We start from the raw sequence: 18,244 nt of genomic DNA on the forward strand, positions 1-18,244 counted from the left end.
TTTAGTTATATTGTATCATTTAACAAGTCTCAAATTATAAATTAACCTTGTAATCTTCATATTAACCATTCAATTTATGTAGCTACGTACATGCATAAAGTGATCACCTACCTATTATACTCAAAACTTATCTTAATATTAAATTTATTCTGGATATATATTTTACAAATATATAAGAACATATATATTTACCTCCAAAATTAATCAATCTAATATTAACCTATTAAGAAACCCTAAACCCCGACCAAACCCCTAAAATATCTGTAACCCTCACTAAACCCTAAACCCTAATTAACCATGTCCTTAACCCCTAAATTTACGTCTGTAACCCCTAAAGCATAACCTAGCCCCTAAACCCTAAACCATAAATACCAAACCTTAAATTCATATATACCGGCCCGTACTCCTTAGGATACCATGCATCGACCAAAATATTCCCTAAATATATATTCTTTAATAATAAAAAAATATAGTGAAAATCTATTAAAATATAATAACTTATATATATAGTTAAAAATATTGTATAAAGTTGAAATAAGGAAGCAATATTATCTTTATGACAAATTTTCGTATGAAGCTTCGAATGTCCTCTTAACAAATGGATGAAATTTGTTATAATAAACTTGGTACAACAAATTTTGTCTCTAAGTTAATAAAAAATAATTTTTTTATTATAAAATTTTGTATAGAAAATGCATTTTTTTTTCGATAATAAGTTCGTAAAGGATGAGGACACGGGTTAAATGGCCTTTAAAGAAATGGCGCCGTTTAAATTAATTATAGGTCACATTTGCGGCGTTTTGGGTAAAAACGCCGCTATTGCATGCCTTTTGCGGCGCTACGGGAAAAAACGCCACTAAATTTTCAATTACAGAAAGAAACGGTGACGTTTTCACAAAATTGTAAACATATTTGCGGCGTTTTCCCTTAAAACGCCACTAATAGAGTACATCATTCAACTGAAACGACGCCGTTCTGACACAGTTTCAAGAATATTAGCGGCGCTTCCCTATAAAACACCACGATAGAATCTGATTCCCTAATTCACGGAACGATGCCGTATATTGTAATATTTGTGGCGTTTTTGACTAAAACGCCGCTAATGGCTATTTTATATATATTAATTATAATATAAACTATATACTAAACTTCAATATATTAAATTTCATCTAACTGGATTTATTTTACAAATATATAAGAACATATATATATTTACCGTAAAAATTAATCAATCTAATATTAACCTCTTATTAAGAAACCCTATCATAACCGTCTAAACCCCCTGACCATTGAAATATGGTAGCAAATTATCTTTATGACAATAATTTTCGTTTGGATCGATCTAAATATAAGTTTTACCATTTTTGAACTTAAGTATCGATATTTTTGCATCTGCTATTGCTATAGCCATATATATCAAAAAAATCAAATGGTTAGGGTTAAATGTTTTTAAATATACAAGATGTTGTATCATTTAACAAGTCTCAAATTAACCAATCAATAGACATGCATAAATCCATCATGATGATCTACCTATTATATTAATATTCAATATATTAAATTTATTCTGGATCTATATTTTACAAATATATAAGAACATATATATTTACCATAAAAAATAATCAAAAACTAATATTAATCTAAATTAAACCCTAACATGACCGTTGAAACCCTAAATCTCAAACCCTCTAAACCTCTAACCCCTAAATTAACCTTAAATCCCAAACCTTAAATCTATACCCAGTCTCCTTAAAATACCGTCCATAAAAAAAATTCCATAAATATTTAATATATATAATCATAAAATATAGTCAAAATCGATTAAACAATAATTAATTGTTAAAATATATTTTGTATAAATTGGTGTTTTATAATTCCTTTCATTTATTTAGTCGAACAGTACTACCAAAATTTATTACTCTTATAAAAGTTAATTTTATTTTTAATTTATTCTTTGCAATACAAAAATTTAAGTTTTATTATATTTTATTTTATTCATAATTTAATATATTTTCTCTCGTAAAGTAGTTTAAATCAACTGTGATTGAAAATTAGTAATAAATAGTTAGCTGTTATATATATATATACGACTTCTATTTAATAAAAACTTTTTGTATTAATCAATATTATTTGTTAATTATAATTTATATGTAAATTGTACCACGACTATATAATAAATAGAACAAAATATTAATTATTTCAACTTATAAGATTTTTGTTACTATTAGCGGCGCTTCGGAAAAAACGCCGCTAAAGGTAGCATTAGCGGCGCTTACATATAAAACGCCGCTAAAGGTCAGAGTATTAGTGGCGCTCAGATAAAAACGCCACTAAAAACACGAACTTTAGCGGCGCTTAGAAAAAACGCCGCTAAAGAACGGAGAATTAGTGGCGCTCAGACAATAACGCCACTAATGATACGAGCATTAGCGGCGCTTAGACAAAAACGCCGCTAAAGGCCAGAACATTAGTGGCGCTCAGATAAAAACACCGCTAAAGATCGGAGAATTAGTGGCGCTAAAGTAAAAACGCCGCTAAAGGTTTAAAAATCGCAAAAACGACGTCGTTGGTATTAGTATTTTTGTGGCGCTTTATATAAAACGCTGCTAATTCCTATTTTTGGCGGCGCTTCTTGGAAATCGCCGCTGATGGTCTACCTTTAGCGGCGCTTTGACTAAATCGCCGCTAATGCTCGATTTTTTGTGGCGCTTTTGTTCCAAACGCCGCTAAAAGTGCCGCTAAAGGCCTATTTTGGTGTAGTGACATAATTAATACATAAAAATATGTTATTCTAGAGTGTTATCAGGTTGTCATTCACACTCGCGTTCAAAGGTAATTGACCTAAATTAGAAAAAAAGAAAGAGAACTTAATTGTTTGTTGTGCGAACTATGTTTCAATCTCATGCTTGTTAATTAACGATGAATTGAGAATATTGGTTTGGTACTACATACTCGATTGAAATTGTAAAGTTTAGGGACCTAGTGACTTTTGAAGCGTGTTGAATTTTGGATGTATTCTCTTGATTCTTTTAATGTATTTTATACATTGCATAATGCATGAAAAGTTAGTTCATATGAACATGAAGGTCCATTAGTCTCGATTACTATAGGCTCTTGAGACCTACAAAAATAAAATTTACTCAAATAAACAAAACTTTACAGTTAATAGTGAATTGGGTCGAATCCACAAAGATCGATAGTAATTTTATTTCCTTCAACTAAAGCAAATAAAATATAAAGGGGTTTTGTTTTTAAAGGAAACTTAAATATTAAAATTAATATTTGAAGAAAACTTAATTAAAAACTAACAAAGAAAAAAATAATTAAAATCAGGGAAAATTAATAAGATGAAACTCTGGTCAAAGCAAATTCTCCATTTGATTCTAGGGTTTGATCATTAATGCAAAGATAGATTTCAATGCTCTTTAATAAATTGGTTTTAATTGTTGGCAATTGCCTAGTAACCTAATCTCTTCTTACCTTTTCGATAATTAAGACAATCACTATTAATTACTTTCCTTATTGACAAATAACCCTATAATGATTTCTTAGGATTTAACCTATCAATTGTATTAAGAACGAAAGAGACTCAATTCTAACCAACAAACACACAATTAAGGTTTATTTAAGTTAGATCACATGCTTGTACTACATAAATAATCATGCAATCGTTACAAATATTATAAATCAGTTGATCGACTAATTATCTAATTGACAATACAATTGTTCTAAGCTATCAAATACCAATTAAATATTTAACAAACCTGAATAATTGTAGTTCAAATAGAAGACATGCAAATATTAAAGAGTAAGGAAAGATTAAAGCAATTTGATCTCACAAACTATATAGAATCAAAGTTTGAATAGTACGTCCACTAGAAAGGGGAGTTTAGCTATACATAAAATCAAAAGAACATAAATAAATTGGAAGTAGCTATTGAATTTTAAAAAGTCAAAAGTTGTAACTCCCTCTAAAAATAGCGTATTTATAATAGCTTTTAAACCTAAATTAAGGTACAAAAACCTGATTTATGTGCATAAAACCCATAAAAGACCAAAAGGCCCTTAATTCTTCGTCAAAACGTGAAATTTTGAGTCAAAACGAGTTGATTGGCGTAGGGCGTGTGGGGCACAACATAGAGGCGCCACTACTCGCATGTTAAGGCATCGGGTTGTTGTGTCGAGGCTCCAAACTTCTTATTTTTAGCTACAATTCACCCTGATTTCTCGTCTAAACTTCTGATGTACTTCAAACCCAAGCCTCAAGCTTCTGTAGACTTATTTCAAGTTAAAAACACTTCATCAAAATTTAATTACTTAAAAGTACATAAAACAAAGGAAATTCATTGAACAGATAAATAAATGCAAATGAGACCCAAAACATGCAATTGAAACTAATATGCAATAATTCAAATTATAAACTTGAATCATAACTCCAAGATTCATGCGATTCTGCTTCTTGTTTTTCATTCGCGTGTGTCTGCCTTTATTCTTTGAATAATTGGGCAGTTTGTGAGTAATGGTGTGAGTCCCTGGTAATAATCGTTTTTTCTTATTAACTGTGGGTTGCTTCTTTTTGCACTGAACGATGTGCGGTGGATGCGGATTGATGCGAAGAATGTCTCGTCAGAGTCAGATTGTGGATTCCATGTTTCAAGAAAGTTAAGATATCAAGAAAGCAGTGATATTTTGACCTTTTCTTCTAAATTTCTTTGAATTTTCATGATAATTGCCGCTGTTTTTCAATTGTTTTGGTATCGACGTGTATGGTGGTGTCTCATAAAATACGTGCATGGGTTTTTGCAGTCGGATCCACAGTGCTTAATGGCAAAAAAAAAGCTGTTTTCTTGACTTGTCCAAGCTTCTTGCTGAAGGAATAAGGCTTTCTTGGTGTTTTTGAGGACTTTTACTTCGTTTCTTACGCATGCATGGTTATCTGTCCGATCAAAATACGTCAAGCTCTTTTTTTTATGTGTTTTTTGTTTGTTTTTCTTCCTCCTCTTCTCGAAGGGGACGATAAAATCCATAACTGGTTTTGTTAAGTTTCTTTCTTTCTTGTTTCTAGGGGTTTTGCTCTTTCATTATTATCGTGTTTTTCGTTTCGTTTGTTTTGGATATATTTTTTTACTTTCTTTCTTTTTACTGATCTTGTTCGTTATTGTTTTTCAACGTTATTTGCTTTACTCTCGCTTCAGTTCTGTTTTTCTCATAAGTTCCCAGGTGTCTTTGTCCATGTATGTTTAGCTTTTTCTTTTTTCTGTCCTTGGTGATATTTCGATCGAACTGTAAAGGTGGTGGGTCTTTGAGTTTCTTGTTTTTCGTGACTGGTTACTACTTTTATTTTTGGTCATTGTTGTTGGTTGTGGTTTCTCCTGGTTTTCTTGGTATATAGGTTACGGTTGGGCGGAGGAGTGCGTGTGGAAGTGCGGTGAGTTTTTTTTGGGGGGGTTTGATCCATTATGGCGGACGATATCAATGCATTGTTAAAAAACCTGAAGTTCTCGGAGGAAGAATCAGTCAGGGTTATAAGTTCTAATATCGTAACCAATTATCAAGGGTTTGAAGCTTGGGCAGTTGGTAAAATAATGGCGATAGAAAAACCAAATAGGGAGGCTATGTATAGAGTGTTAAGATCTCTATGGTTTACAAAATATGATGTAAATTTCGTGGCTCTAAACGAAGAAGTAATATTGGTCAAGTTCGGATGCGTGGAAGATAGAAATAGAATCCTTAATATGATGCCCTGGTTGTTCGACAATTGTCTTTTTGCCATGCTCCCATTTGTAAAGGACAAAGAATTAGAAACCTACGAGTTCAACATCTCTCCTTTTTGGCTGCGAATTTACAACATTCCATTAGAATATATGGATCGACAAATTGCCATGGATGTTGGCAAAGCTATAGGAGAATTGGTGGCCATTGGAAAGACAGGAATGGAGGGTGGACTGAGTTTATGAGATTAAAAGTTAAGATAAATGTTTCAAATCCACTACGAAGAGTGGTGAGGTTATTGGGCAGGAATGGGGTTGAAATGGTCTGTGCTATAAAATACGAAAGATTACCGGAGTTTTGCTATTAGTGTGGAATCGTTGGACACACTACACAAAAGTGTAAGAAAAATGAGGAAGTTTCTGACTCAAACAACCTAGGTCTCCAATACGGCAACTGGTTAAGGGCCCTTCCTATGAATCCAAATCAAAACAGAGGAATATGGAGAAACGGTATTGAGATGGTATCAACTCAAAGTATAGCAAATGATACTAATGAGGAAAGCAAATCGGATACGAGGGAAGAAGATGGAAAAAGTGAACAAAAAGGAAAGGGAAAAGAGTACGTTGAAGACTCGATGTCAAACTCTCCCATGGAAAAAAGAAGCACCAAATCGGCATGTGACGGACTTGGCCGTTTCAAATGTAAAAGAAAGAGACAAAGGGGGCATAAATGGAGATAATACGGATGAGAGACCATCAAATATTGTTCGTAGAAGATTGGTGAACAACATATCACCTTGTAAGGCGGTGGCTGGCGACCAGCCCCGCCAGGAGCAATGAGACTGTTTAGCTGGAACTGTCGAGAGCTTGGGAACCTTTCGACAGTTCGTGAACTTAAGCAACTTCTCGTTGCAAACAAACCGGATGTGGTTTTCCTATGTGAAACTAAGCTCAATACTAACAGTTTCAATCGTATTCGTGATATTTGTAGGATGTCGGGATGTCTGGCGGTAAATTCAAACGGGCGAAGTGGAGGTTTGGCCATGCTGTGGAGAGATGGGATTGAGGTGATCATTCAAAGTTACTCTAATATGCATATTGACTCGATGGTCCAAATGGAAAATAAGAATTATGTTCGATTTACGGGTTTATATGGTCAAGCTGATCCGAACCATAGGAATCTGTCCTGGGATATGCTTAGAAGAACTGGTAGAACGGTGAAGGAAGACTAGATCGTGGGAGGGGACTTTAATGCAATTTTGGATGATGATGAGAAGGAGGGGGGTAGGAGAAAACCGAGGGTTCTTATGGAGGACTTTAGAAATGTTCTTGAGGAGCTGGCCTTGGTGGACATAAAAACTTCGAGGGGCTGGTTCACTTGGATTAACAATAGAGAAGGGGACGCCATGGTCAAAGAAAGACTGGACCGGTTCGTTTTTTCCTCTACGGCTTGCAGCGCTTATCCGTATATTGATACCAATGTTATCCGCCAAACTAGTTTAGACCATGAGGCGATTATGCTCGATACTTTGGGTAAAAAGCCGAAGGAAAAGCAGGACGATCCGAGGCTCTTTTTTAGATTCGAAGCTTGCTGGGCGAGGGATGAGAAAGCCAAGAAAATCATAAAAGATAGCTGGTGAAACTGTAGCGATAGCATTTTGTAGAAGATGAATTGTATCCGTGATTCTTTGGGGCCTTGGCAATTTAATAAATTTAATTAGAGAAAACATCAAATCAATAAGTTGTCGAAGAAGCTTGATGACTTCATTGATGCTCCGAATGCACAAGTCAATCTCAACAGAATTAAGGAGACCCGTCTTAAATTGAAGAAGCTTTATGAGGAAGATGAGATTTATTGGGCGCAAAGATCTAGAATTAGATGGCTAAAAGAGGGTGGCAGGAACACAAAATTTTGGGTTTTTTTACTAAATTATTATAATAAAAAATAAAAAAAATTAAAATATTATAATTTTTTTATTTATTAAAATATTATAATTTTTTTATTTATCAAAATATACCAAAAAAAAAAAATCTGTACCGATTTGACAACACCCTGGTCGTGCCAAGGTGATTGGCGGCACCAAAGTTGCCAAAGTGATTGGCGGCACCAAAGGTGCCTTTTTGGAGACACCAATGGTGCCATACTGATTGGCGGCACTACTCGTGTTATAAACACGAGCCCTGTCCAACTGAAGGGAGAAAAATAAGAAGGAGAAGAAGAAGAAGAGGTGCTGCGGAAAAAAAAGAGAAAGAGAAGAGAAAAAGAAGATATTTTTTTAAAAATAATTGATTATATTGTTGTTATTGTTTTGAATATTTTGTATTATTTTTTGTTTTAGTTTAGTTATTAAGATTAATAAAATTGATAGTTTTAGTTATTATTATTATTATTATTATTGTTAGTATTAAGATGTTATTAAGTAATTAAGATGTTACTTAGTAGTATTATTGTTAGTAAAAAACTAGTATTATTATTATGGTTAGTTATTATTTTTATTTACCAAAATAAACTAGTTGGAAAAAAACTAGTATTATTATTACGGTTAGCTATTATTTTTAGTAAAACACTAATTAATAATTTTAGTGTGTATTATTTTGAGTATAAAATTATTAATATTATTATTGTGTTAGTTATTAGGATTAGTGGTTAAACGGTTTTAATGTACAAAATTGCATATTGAAACATTAAATTTTTTTAAGTAATTTATTTACCGTTCGAGATTTTTTATGAGATTTTGTTTATTTTTTGACAGATTAAATATTGAAGATGGATGCTAAGTTTTTTGTATGCGTTTTTTCGATGGAGTCATCTTGACAACAAGTGTTGGATGTGTATTTGAATGTCGGCAAAAAATAGCAATGAGATTTAATAGAAATGTCTCGTTCGATGAAATGAAGGCAAGAATTAATGCAAAAATTCTTAGACGTTGTGGGAGAAGGATATCAAAAATTTTCTACAAGTTTCCTGTTTCGACAAATCCGGTCAAATTCGTCGAAATGAAATGTGTAGAGGACGAAGACTTGGAGACAATGGTCGATCTCTACTGTGGGAATGAGAGTGACAAGAATGCACCGATTCACTTATTTGCTGAGTTAGCCGGTATGGAGCAAAATGAAGATGTCAATGTATTTGATGAAGAACACGGAGCTCAAGAACCGTGGATGGTGGCTCCAATATCATACGTTGATAGTGAATCGACTATAGGTGAGATCGGTATCGACCTGAATATTACACCCGATGTTGATATGGTTAGTGGTGAAAAAGAAGGTGGTGGTGAAAAGAAGGTGGTGGCGATCATTGAGATGAAGAGGTCGATAGTGACGGTGATCCTGATGTAGACGATGTACCTGATGATATTGACGATAAACACATTAACGCTTCTTCGGTCGGGGAGCAGATGCGGCGTATTTTGATACACAATAATCCTGGGCCACACATGTCGCTCATAGACCCCGACACAGCGTATGTAGCTGAGTTCCCAGAATACCCTGAAATAGTTCATCCCGCGGGCTGGCCGTAACATCTGATGATGAGGAGTTATTCATAGGTCAGGGATTCAGCTGTAAAGAAGAGTGCGTATATGCCATTAAACGGTACAGCATGAATATATCGGTGGATTATAAAGTCTCCGTGTCTACTCCGACAATATATGTTGGGGAGTGTTGGAAGGCAGCAGAATGCTGCAATTGGCGGGTACGAGCTGCATTCATTAGAAGTTCTCAGATGTGGGAGATACGAAAACTTGTTGGTCCTCATACATGCACATCAACACGTATGACAGAAGATCATGGAAAACTTGATTCGAAAACTATTTGTACGTGTATCATGCCAATGGTGAAGGACATGCCGACCATTAAAGTTTCGGTACTGATTGCCGAAATGCAAGCACGATTCCAGTATCGAGTCTCATATCGAAAGGCATGGATAGCTAAACAGATGGCGATGAAGCAACTGTATGGGGATTTCGATTCGTTGTATAACGAGCTTCAAGGTTGGATAGCTGCTATGCGGGAGTACGTACCGGGGACTTTGATTGAGTTGAAGACAATGCCATATTACGGCCAGGACGACCAGTTACAGCCGACAAAAAGGATTTTCCATCAAATGTTCTGGACGTTCGATCAATGTGTGCGGGCATTTCCCCACTGCAAGCCACTTGTGCAGGTGGATGGGACTTGGCTGTATGGAAAATATACACAGATCCTACTTATTACAGTTGCTCAAGACGGTAACAGAAACGTGTTCCCGATAGCATTTGCTATTGTAGATAAAGAGAACATGGAGTCTTGGGAATTCTTCCTCACAAATTTGCGGAGGTATGTTATTAGGAACGATAACATTTGCATCATCTCCGATAGAGGGAAGGGTTTAATTGCAGCTATTAGGCGTTCCGGTGTGCCGTGGAGATCCGTTTACTGTATCCGTCACATTGCGGCTAACTTCCACAAAGATTATAAGAATGCTAACGGGAAGAGACAAGTCGTGGCAATGGGTAAATGATAACCTTATATTTTCAATATAAGTTGTAATGTTTGATGTTATCGACTTACTAGAACTTATTTTTCCTTAATACGTATGCAGCGTATGAGTTAGAGCCACATATTTTCCGGTAAAGAATTATCCGACTTGAGAGTGACATAGAGGGGCAGACAAATACATCTTTCTAACAATGGTTAGGCACAATGGAGCCGTGGCAGTGGGCTCAAAGTTTTGACGAGGGCTTTCGTTATGGCCAAATGACCACAAACTTAGTCGAGGGGATCAACGCTGTCTTGTTGAAAGCACGTCATCTTCCGATTGCATCGGTAATTTCTGCTACTTTCTACAGGCAGGCTACTTTGATGCCAAGAATGGCTCAGCAACAAGTCGACCAAATTATTAAAATTATATCGAAAATAGAGGCATTCATAATTGGATTCAGTTTTAATATAATGAAAAAATAGAATAATTAAATTTATACAAAAAATTTCAAAAGTAAGCAAATATTAAATTAGAAATATTAAATTTATACAAAAAGTGTATTAAACCCCTAAAATTGATGGGTCGATGGTGTTGTCCTAGGGATATACCTATTCGGAGGTTGACGATCACGTTCTGGGTGACGACTAACATCATCATTCGGCGTAGGTGGGGGTGTGGCAAACATAGAGGAAAAATCTTGTGGCTCGTTTGCCGCCGACGAACTTGAACCGGAATGAGTCCCATGATGCTGCGGATACGGGTCGGACGGGCTGGGCATACCGTTCTGCGGCGGGTAGGATCCAAACAGTTCAAACTCGTAGGCGTATTCGCCCCCTGTGAAGCTCAGAAAATAGTCACCGCTCATCAAATCTGGACGATAGCCATGTGAATTCACATTTGACTGTGATTGTTCGGGATTTGGATAGGGCTCCTACTCGGGCTCTGCTGGTTGCGGAGGATAATATGCCATCGGATCCGGATCCATCGGGCTCGTTGCGTCCGATCCCCCAAGTTGCTGCACGTGCAGGGGGATTACAGTCAACTGGCCTTTAAGTATATATGGCTTCCTGCAACTATAGTACCATTGTATATACTCTGATGATGGTTGCGGGTCGGTAGCCATAACCATCTGAGGTATTCGACGCAATCGATAGTTCCACAATGCCACAAATTTTTGGTGCTTGATTCCCCAATCCATTTGAAACCTTCTTCTCTTAGTCATGTCGTGAACTACCCCCACCTGGCACGGCGAAAACGGGATAGGTTGGATGCAACCAAACTGTCGTAGCACCCGATCTCCGTGATACCACTCGACTACGTTGAAATTGATAATTGGTGTGTTAGTGCACCATATGTGGGAATCAACATATGCAGACGATGGTACAACATTTGCAATTTCTGGCCTACGGTATGGCATCCATATAAACTGCATGATTAATAACATTGTAACAAGTTAGAGCCATAACCTGTGAGTAAGATATAGAAATAAAATAGATGTCATGAATATTAGAATAACAGCTTACCTCTTCCCGGGCATGCTATTCAATCATGATACGGTATATCGGGACAGTATACGACTTTTCGATACCTGGACGAACACTCCACCTATAAAAAAAATAGGGTTTAGGCAATATATTATGACTACAAATAATGACAATTTATATTTTATCACCTCTTCAGCAGTGGATACACATACGGTTGGTGACTAACGGATGCCAAAAACGGTAGCCGATAGAGCGCCCAAGACTGCAGTAGTATGAGGCATCCACCCATGTCTACAACATCTGGGTTTGTCGCCCGACAAAGCTCCCGATACAACATTGCTAGAACGGCGGAGCCCCAGCTATACGAGTTAGCAGTGGACAAATCAGCTAACAGGGGCAAGTACATCAAATGCACATTGTCGCCGTTTGCATCAGGCATGAGTAGTCCCCCCTACGATATGCATGATGTACGCTCGAGCAGCGCACATAAATTCACCTTCAGTGGCAGTCGTTGATAATTGTCCAATTTTGGCTTTCAGCCATGTAAATTTTATGCCAGAAAAATATGATTCACCGTCCTCTGGCGAGTCTCCTAGGAGCTGATAACAAAGTGCAGCCGGATCGGTAAATGAAGATACTCCCGTTACAGGACTCCCGTCAATTGGGAGCCCAAGCTGCAATGCAACATCCTTCAAGGTCACCGTGCACTCCCCGCACGGAAAATGAAAAGTGTGAGTCTCCGGGCCCCACCGCTCCACTAGCGCAGATAATAAATCAAAGCGCAAGTCGGAGGACCGAATCAATGCTACTGACCCAAATCCGGCTAGCTCCAAGTACGGCATCAATCGTGCATCCGGAGCTTTCTTTAAACACTCACACGGCCCTTTAATAATCGAAACGAGTCCTGATAGTGTTAAATTATAGAAAAAATATTACGATAACATGATTTATTTGTATATACTGCGTATATCCTTTTTAAATAAATAAACTCGTGATTAACAAATAATAAATCATACCGCGTTATTAACCGCATCAGATATGTGTCTATTGGTCCCAATCAATCGAGCCATTGCGATGCCTGCAAGTTGAAAAAAAAGTTAGTAAAAAAATCTTACTTCGGCCATTTATTTGTATTTTTTTCTCCGCATTTTATTCCTTTAAAAAATATCATAATTTCTAATTTTATAATTTTACATTATTTTAGTGCATAATGTTTGAAATTTATTAATTTAGTGTGTTATTTAAATTAATTTGGCGTAAGAAAATAACCCTTATCCCTGCCCTTTGCTCGTATTATTGTCCCGATTTTTATTACTTTCAATAAAAATATATTATTTTCGTATTTTATTATTTTATATTATTTCAGTGCATTTTGTTTGAAATATTTTGTATTAATTATTTCTGAATTTTTAAAAAAGTTAGTAATACACTCTTACTTCCGCCATTTGTTCGTATTTTTTTCTCCGCATTTTATTATTTTAAAAAATATCATAAACTTAGTCTTTTATAATTGTACATTATTTCAGTGCATAATGTTTGAAATTTATTAATTTAGTGTGTTGAAGGGGAATAAAAAAATAATAAATAAGGAGGGTTTAAAAGGCAATTAGCCATATATTGGTGCCGTCTTTTTATTCCTCTTCATTGGTGCCGCCTTTTTATTCCCCTCCATCACCCTCTTTTTTTTCCCTCTATTATTTTAGTAAATAAAAAAAGTTTATAATATTTTGGTATTTTTTTTATTTTTTTGTAATATTTTGGTAAAAAACCCGAAAAAAACCCTTTTCCCTGCCCTTTGCTCGTATTATTTTCCCGATTTTTATTACTTTCAATAAAAATATATTATTTTTGTATTTTATTATTTTATATTATTTCAGTACATTTTTTTCAATTATTTGTATTCATTATTTTTGAATTTTTAAAAAATTTACTAATACACTCTTACTTCGGCCATTTGTTCGTATTTTTTATCTGCATTTTATTATTTTAAAAATATCGTAATTTTTAATTTTATAATTTTACATTATTTCAATGCATTATGTTTGAAATTTATTACATATACAATTTTTTTCGCATTTTATTATTTTCAGTGAATATACAATTTCCGTTTTTTCTTTTCGTAATTTATGTTTTAACATATTTCTTTATCATTTTACTTTTAATGCTATTTTCCTAAAACAACTAATTTCAACATCCTAAGCAAATTTCATAAAACAAGTCCCTAATCAACATACAATGTACATACCATGAATTTTTTCATTCTAAATATATTTCATAAAATATATATGCTAAATAAAATAATAAAATACGTATAATGTACATTACATAACATAAATTTTTAACACACAAATATTACAAAAAAAATAAATTTATAATAAAATTTACCTTTTTTTCTTCCTTCCCTCTTCTTCTTCTTTTTTTTTTCTCTTCTCCTTTCCTTTTCTTTCCTTCTTTTTCTTTCTTTTTTCTTCTCCTTTCCTCTTCTTCTTCTTTCTTTTTTTTCCCTTCTCCTTTCCTTTTCTTTCCTTCTTTTTCTTTCTTTCCTCTCCTTCCTTTCTTTCTTTCTTTCTTTCTTTCTTTCTTTCCCTCTCCTTCTCCCCCCAACAACCGACCGGCTCTATTATAACATTGGTGCCGCCAATGTCTTTGGCACCTTTGGTGCCGCCAATCACTTTGGCACAACCAGTGTGTTGTCAAATTGGTGCAGATTCTTTTTTTCTGTTTTTTGTTTTTTGTTTTTGGTATATTTTGGTAAATAAAAAAATTATATTATTTTGGTAATTAAAAAAAGTTATAATATTTTAATTATTTTTTATTTTTTTATAATAATTTAGTAAAAAACCCCAAAATTTTTCCATGTGAGGGCTACGAGTAGGAGGAAAAAGAATGATATTGATAGACTGAAAGATAACAATGGATGCTGGGTGTACAATAATCGTGACAAGTGTCGTGTGGTTAGGGACTATTTCATTGATCTGTTTCAGACTAGCACGAAATGGTCAATAATATGGATATGTGTTGCATTCCAAAGCGTGTTAACGAGGAGATGAACAAGAACCTTGCGCAAAGCTTCACTGATGAGGAAATCCTTAGAGCTTTCAACCAGATGGACCCGAGAAAGGCTCCCGGTATTGATGGCCTCCCTGGAATTTTCTTCAAAGAAAATTGGGAGGTCGTGGTAAGGATATTCTCTCTGTTGTCATGACTTCTTAAACGGTGTGGATGATATGGCCAGCATAAATGAAACAATAATCGTTCTTATTCCTAAAATAAGTGAACCATCAGATATGATTAATTTCCGCCCAATTAGTTTATGCAGGATTTTCTACAAGATCATCGCTAAGACTTTGGCAAACAGTTTAAAAGGCATTACCTACGTGTATTAGCAAAAATAAAAGTGCCTTTGTTCCAAGCAGAATGATTCATGATAATATCTTATCGCACACAAATTAATGCATTACTCAGAGTTCAAAAAATGGTCCAAACAAGAGCCTTGTGGTGAAGCTCGACATTAGCAAGGCGTATGATCGGTGGAGTGGAACTTCTTTCAAGATGTGATGAGAAAAATAGATTTTGACATGGCATGAATTAATTTAATTATGAAATGTGTGTGTTCGATTAAGTATGTGATAAAGTGTAATGGTTGCTTTTCGGATCCGATTATTCTGGGAAGAGGCCTTCGACAAAGGGACCTTCTTTCCCCTTATCTCTTCCTTTATTGCATGGAGACATTTTGCGAATGCTTCTCTGTGCTCAGGATCGTGAGATTATTAGGGGTGTTAGAGCTAGCATGAAAGGGCCGAATATTAATCATTTGTTTTTCGCTAATGACGCTCTCCTCTTTATTTGAAACAAAAAGGGGGAAGTTGAAGCTTTTATGAATATTTTAAATGATTTTGAGAAAATGTCCGGACAAAAAATTAATTTAGAAAAGTCTATGGTTTATTTTAGCCCGAACACCCCTACTAATCAACGTGAGCTTATTAGCAATATGCTCCGTATGAAGGTGGTTGAGAAGTTAGATAATTATCTCGGCTTACCGTTGCATATCGGGAAGAGGAAATCTTTACCCTTTAAGGACATTCTTAATCGTCTTTTCTCTAGAATTAACAGCTGGTTAAAACGTCTCCTTTCGTACGGAGGCAGAGATGTTTTCATTAAATCTATTCTTCAAGCCTTATCAACTTATGCCCTGTCTATTTTTCTTGCTCCTAAACGTATTATTGAAAACATGAACTCAAGGATACGCAGAATGTGGTGGGCGTGTAAAAATAAGGACAGAGGTTGGGCTATGATGACATGGGACAATATATGTGTTCCTAAAGGCATGGGGGGTCTCGGTTTTAGAGACTTGCATCTTTTCAACCTAGCTCTTCTCGAAAGACAAGCTTGGAGGCTTCCTACTAATAAGGATACGCTTTGCTATCGCGTTCTCTGCTCAAAATACTTCCCGGATGGTAATCTCTTTAGCCCGCCCAAAACATGTTGATAAACTGTCTGTTACTTGGAGTAGTATTGCAACAGCTGTTCGAAGTTTAAGACAAGGATTTGGGCGGCTGGTGGGAAACGGCAAAAGTGTGGATATTCATAACGATAACTGGGGCTTTGAAGGACTTAACGGGGATGCTTTTATGTGTAATAGGGAGCAAGTGAGCGAGAAGAAAGTTTATGAGTTGTGGGTTCCGGATAGTAAACGTTGGGACAGGAATAGGGTGATGATATTTATGGAGAAACCTTAGAGGACCAAATTTGTAATATCCCCATCTTTCCTCACTGTCCGAATGATGTGCTTGTTTGGTTTCACACTCATCATGGTACTTATACTACTAAAGCCGCTTACTCCTGGCTCATTCTCAAAAAGATGGGCATGGGACCTCACCGGTTGTTCTGGAAAATGATCTGGCAGCTTAAAATCATTCCCAAGATTCGAATTTTTGCTTGGAGAGTGGGTCATGAAATTTTGCCTACAAATTCAAAAATTGCGTCCATTCGACCTTTAATGAATCTGGCTTGCCAGCGCTGTGGGGCTGATAAAGAAACGCTCATTTACGCTTTAAAGGATTGTCCAACTGCGAGGGAGACTCTGATGTGTGGGGGCCTTGACGATAGACTGGTCAGCAATGTTTTCGATCGGTGCATCGACAGGTTGGAGATGGCCTTGAGAATCCTTGATAAAAAAGCCATGGAAAACTTCATTACCCTCATTTGGAACTCTTGGAATAACATAAATAATTTTACTTTTCGTGGCAAAGAGGAGGATGCGAATACTATCTGGAATAGAGCTTTGATGTTAAGCAACGACTTCAGGATCCATAACTTCAGCAAAAGACCGATGCTCCCTATTCAACCTACTGATGGTAAATGGATAAAACCGTCGCGAGGGGTGGTGAAAATAAATGTGGACGCTGCCATTGAAGAGGGGAAAATGGGGTTAGGTGTGATTGTCAGGGATGAAGATGGATTTGTTTTGGGAGGGCATGGCTGCGCTGAATTATTTTTAGCAAAGAGAAGGTAAATTTTTACCAAAATTACAAGATCGTGAATCTGAATATAAATTTGATTTTATGAATTTTAACTAATTGAATTAAAAGTTAGGATAAATGGTTCAGTTAAAAAATTGAGTGGTTTTTAAAAGTGGGGTACGGAGACTTCGTTTTCGTAATTTAATGTCGTACATATTTTTATTAAATGTTTACATAGTCATATTATAGGTGAATTGAAGTTGGGTCTAGTAGTTTTGACGATTAGTTGTTTAATTAAAGTAAAATATAAGTTATTATATAATTAAAAGAAATTTAAGTTTCATAGAAAATTATTAATTATAAGTTATTTGATTTGATTTAATTAAGAATAATTTGAAAACATAAGCTAAAATTTTAAAATTAGAGATTAAATTAAATAATTTAATCAATTTCAGTATTAAAGTAACAAATCGATTGATGTTATTAAGGGATAAATTTTTTTCAACAATTTATTAAATTGATTTTGATGTTTTGAAATTTAAAATTTCAATATTGAAAAAAATAAAATTTTCGACAATGGGATAAACAAGTAAAATTTGATAAATTTTTTATGCAATAGTTTAATCTGTATCGCTTTTTCACTTTAATCATTATTTTTAACCCAAATTAATGTACTTAAAAAAGATTTTTTTTGGTAACTAAAATGAAAACAACCTAGAAGTTGGGTGGTCAAAATGAAAGTGTAATTATAATGTGGAGTGTATAATTAACCTTCGTTAGAGATATAATAGTTGAATGATTAAAATGAAAGCGCCTTAAAAGTTGGGTGACGAAATTACAAGAATTTTATTTTGAGTGGCCAAAATGAAAGTACACTAAAAGTGATGTGACCACAATGAAAGTGTAAAAATGATGTGGAGTGTACAGTTAACTTTTGTTAGAGATATAATAGTTGAATGATTAAAATGAAAGCATAGTAAAAGTTGGGTGACGAAATTGCAAGAATTTGATTTTGAGTGACCAAAATGAAAGTGCACTAAAAGTGATTGACCAGATGGGTAGTTTACCCATGATTAAAAGAAATACTATATTCCGGGGACACCTCTCAAAATATTTTTTTTGTCA

The 18,244-nt window shown here is 35.0% G+C and overlaps 1 protein-coding gene across 1 annotated transcript; it reads right to left on the reverse strand.

Moving 5' to 3' along the window:
• Positions 1-11,104: 11,104 nt before the first annotated feature.
• On the reverse strand, positions 11,105-12,499 carry LOC107963074 (serine/threonine-protein phosphatase 7 long form homolog). Its single transcript, XM_016899669.1, has 3 exons — positions 12,129-12,499; positions 11,884-12,016; positions 11,105-11,599 (listed from the first exon to the last, which is right to left on the reverse strand). Exons 1-3 carry the CDS (start codon positions 12,497-12,499, stop codon positions 11,105-11,107), a joined length of 999 nt encoding a protein of 332 aa, XP_016755158.1.
• Positions 12,500-18,244: the final 5,745 nt, after the last annotated feature.

This window comes from Gossypium hirsutum, chromosome D11, assembly GCF_007990345.1.
Source record: "Gossypium hirsutum isolate 1008001.06 chromosome D11, Gossypium_hirsutum_v2.1, whole genome shotgun sequence".
Lineage (NCBI taxonomy): Eukaryota > Viridiplantae > Streptophyta > Magnoliopsida > Malvales > Malvaceae > Gossypium > Gossypium hirsutum.

Excerpts from the sequence above, each read along its gene's own strand:
- LOC107963074 (XM_016899669.1), bottom strand. The coding sequence starts at position 12,499 with ATGCCGTACTTGGAGCTAGCCGGATTTGGGTCAGTAGCATTGATTCGG. Across the intron at positions 12,017-12,128 it reads TTTATGTGCGCTGCTCGAGC|CTGGGGCTCCGCCGTTCTAG; the intron begins GTACATCATGCA and ends TAACTCGTATAG. Across the intron at positions 11,600-11,883 it reads GGCTACCGTTTTTGGCATCC|TTTATATGGATGCCATACCG; the intron begins GTTAGTCACCAA and ends TTAATCATGCAG.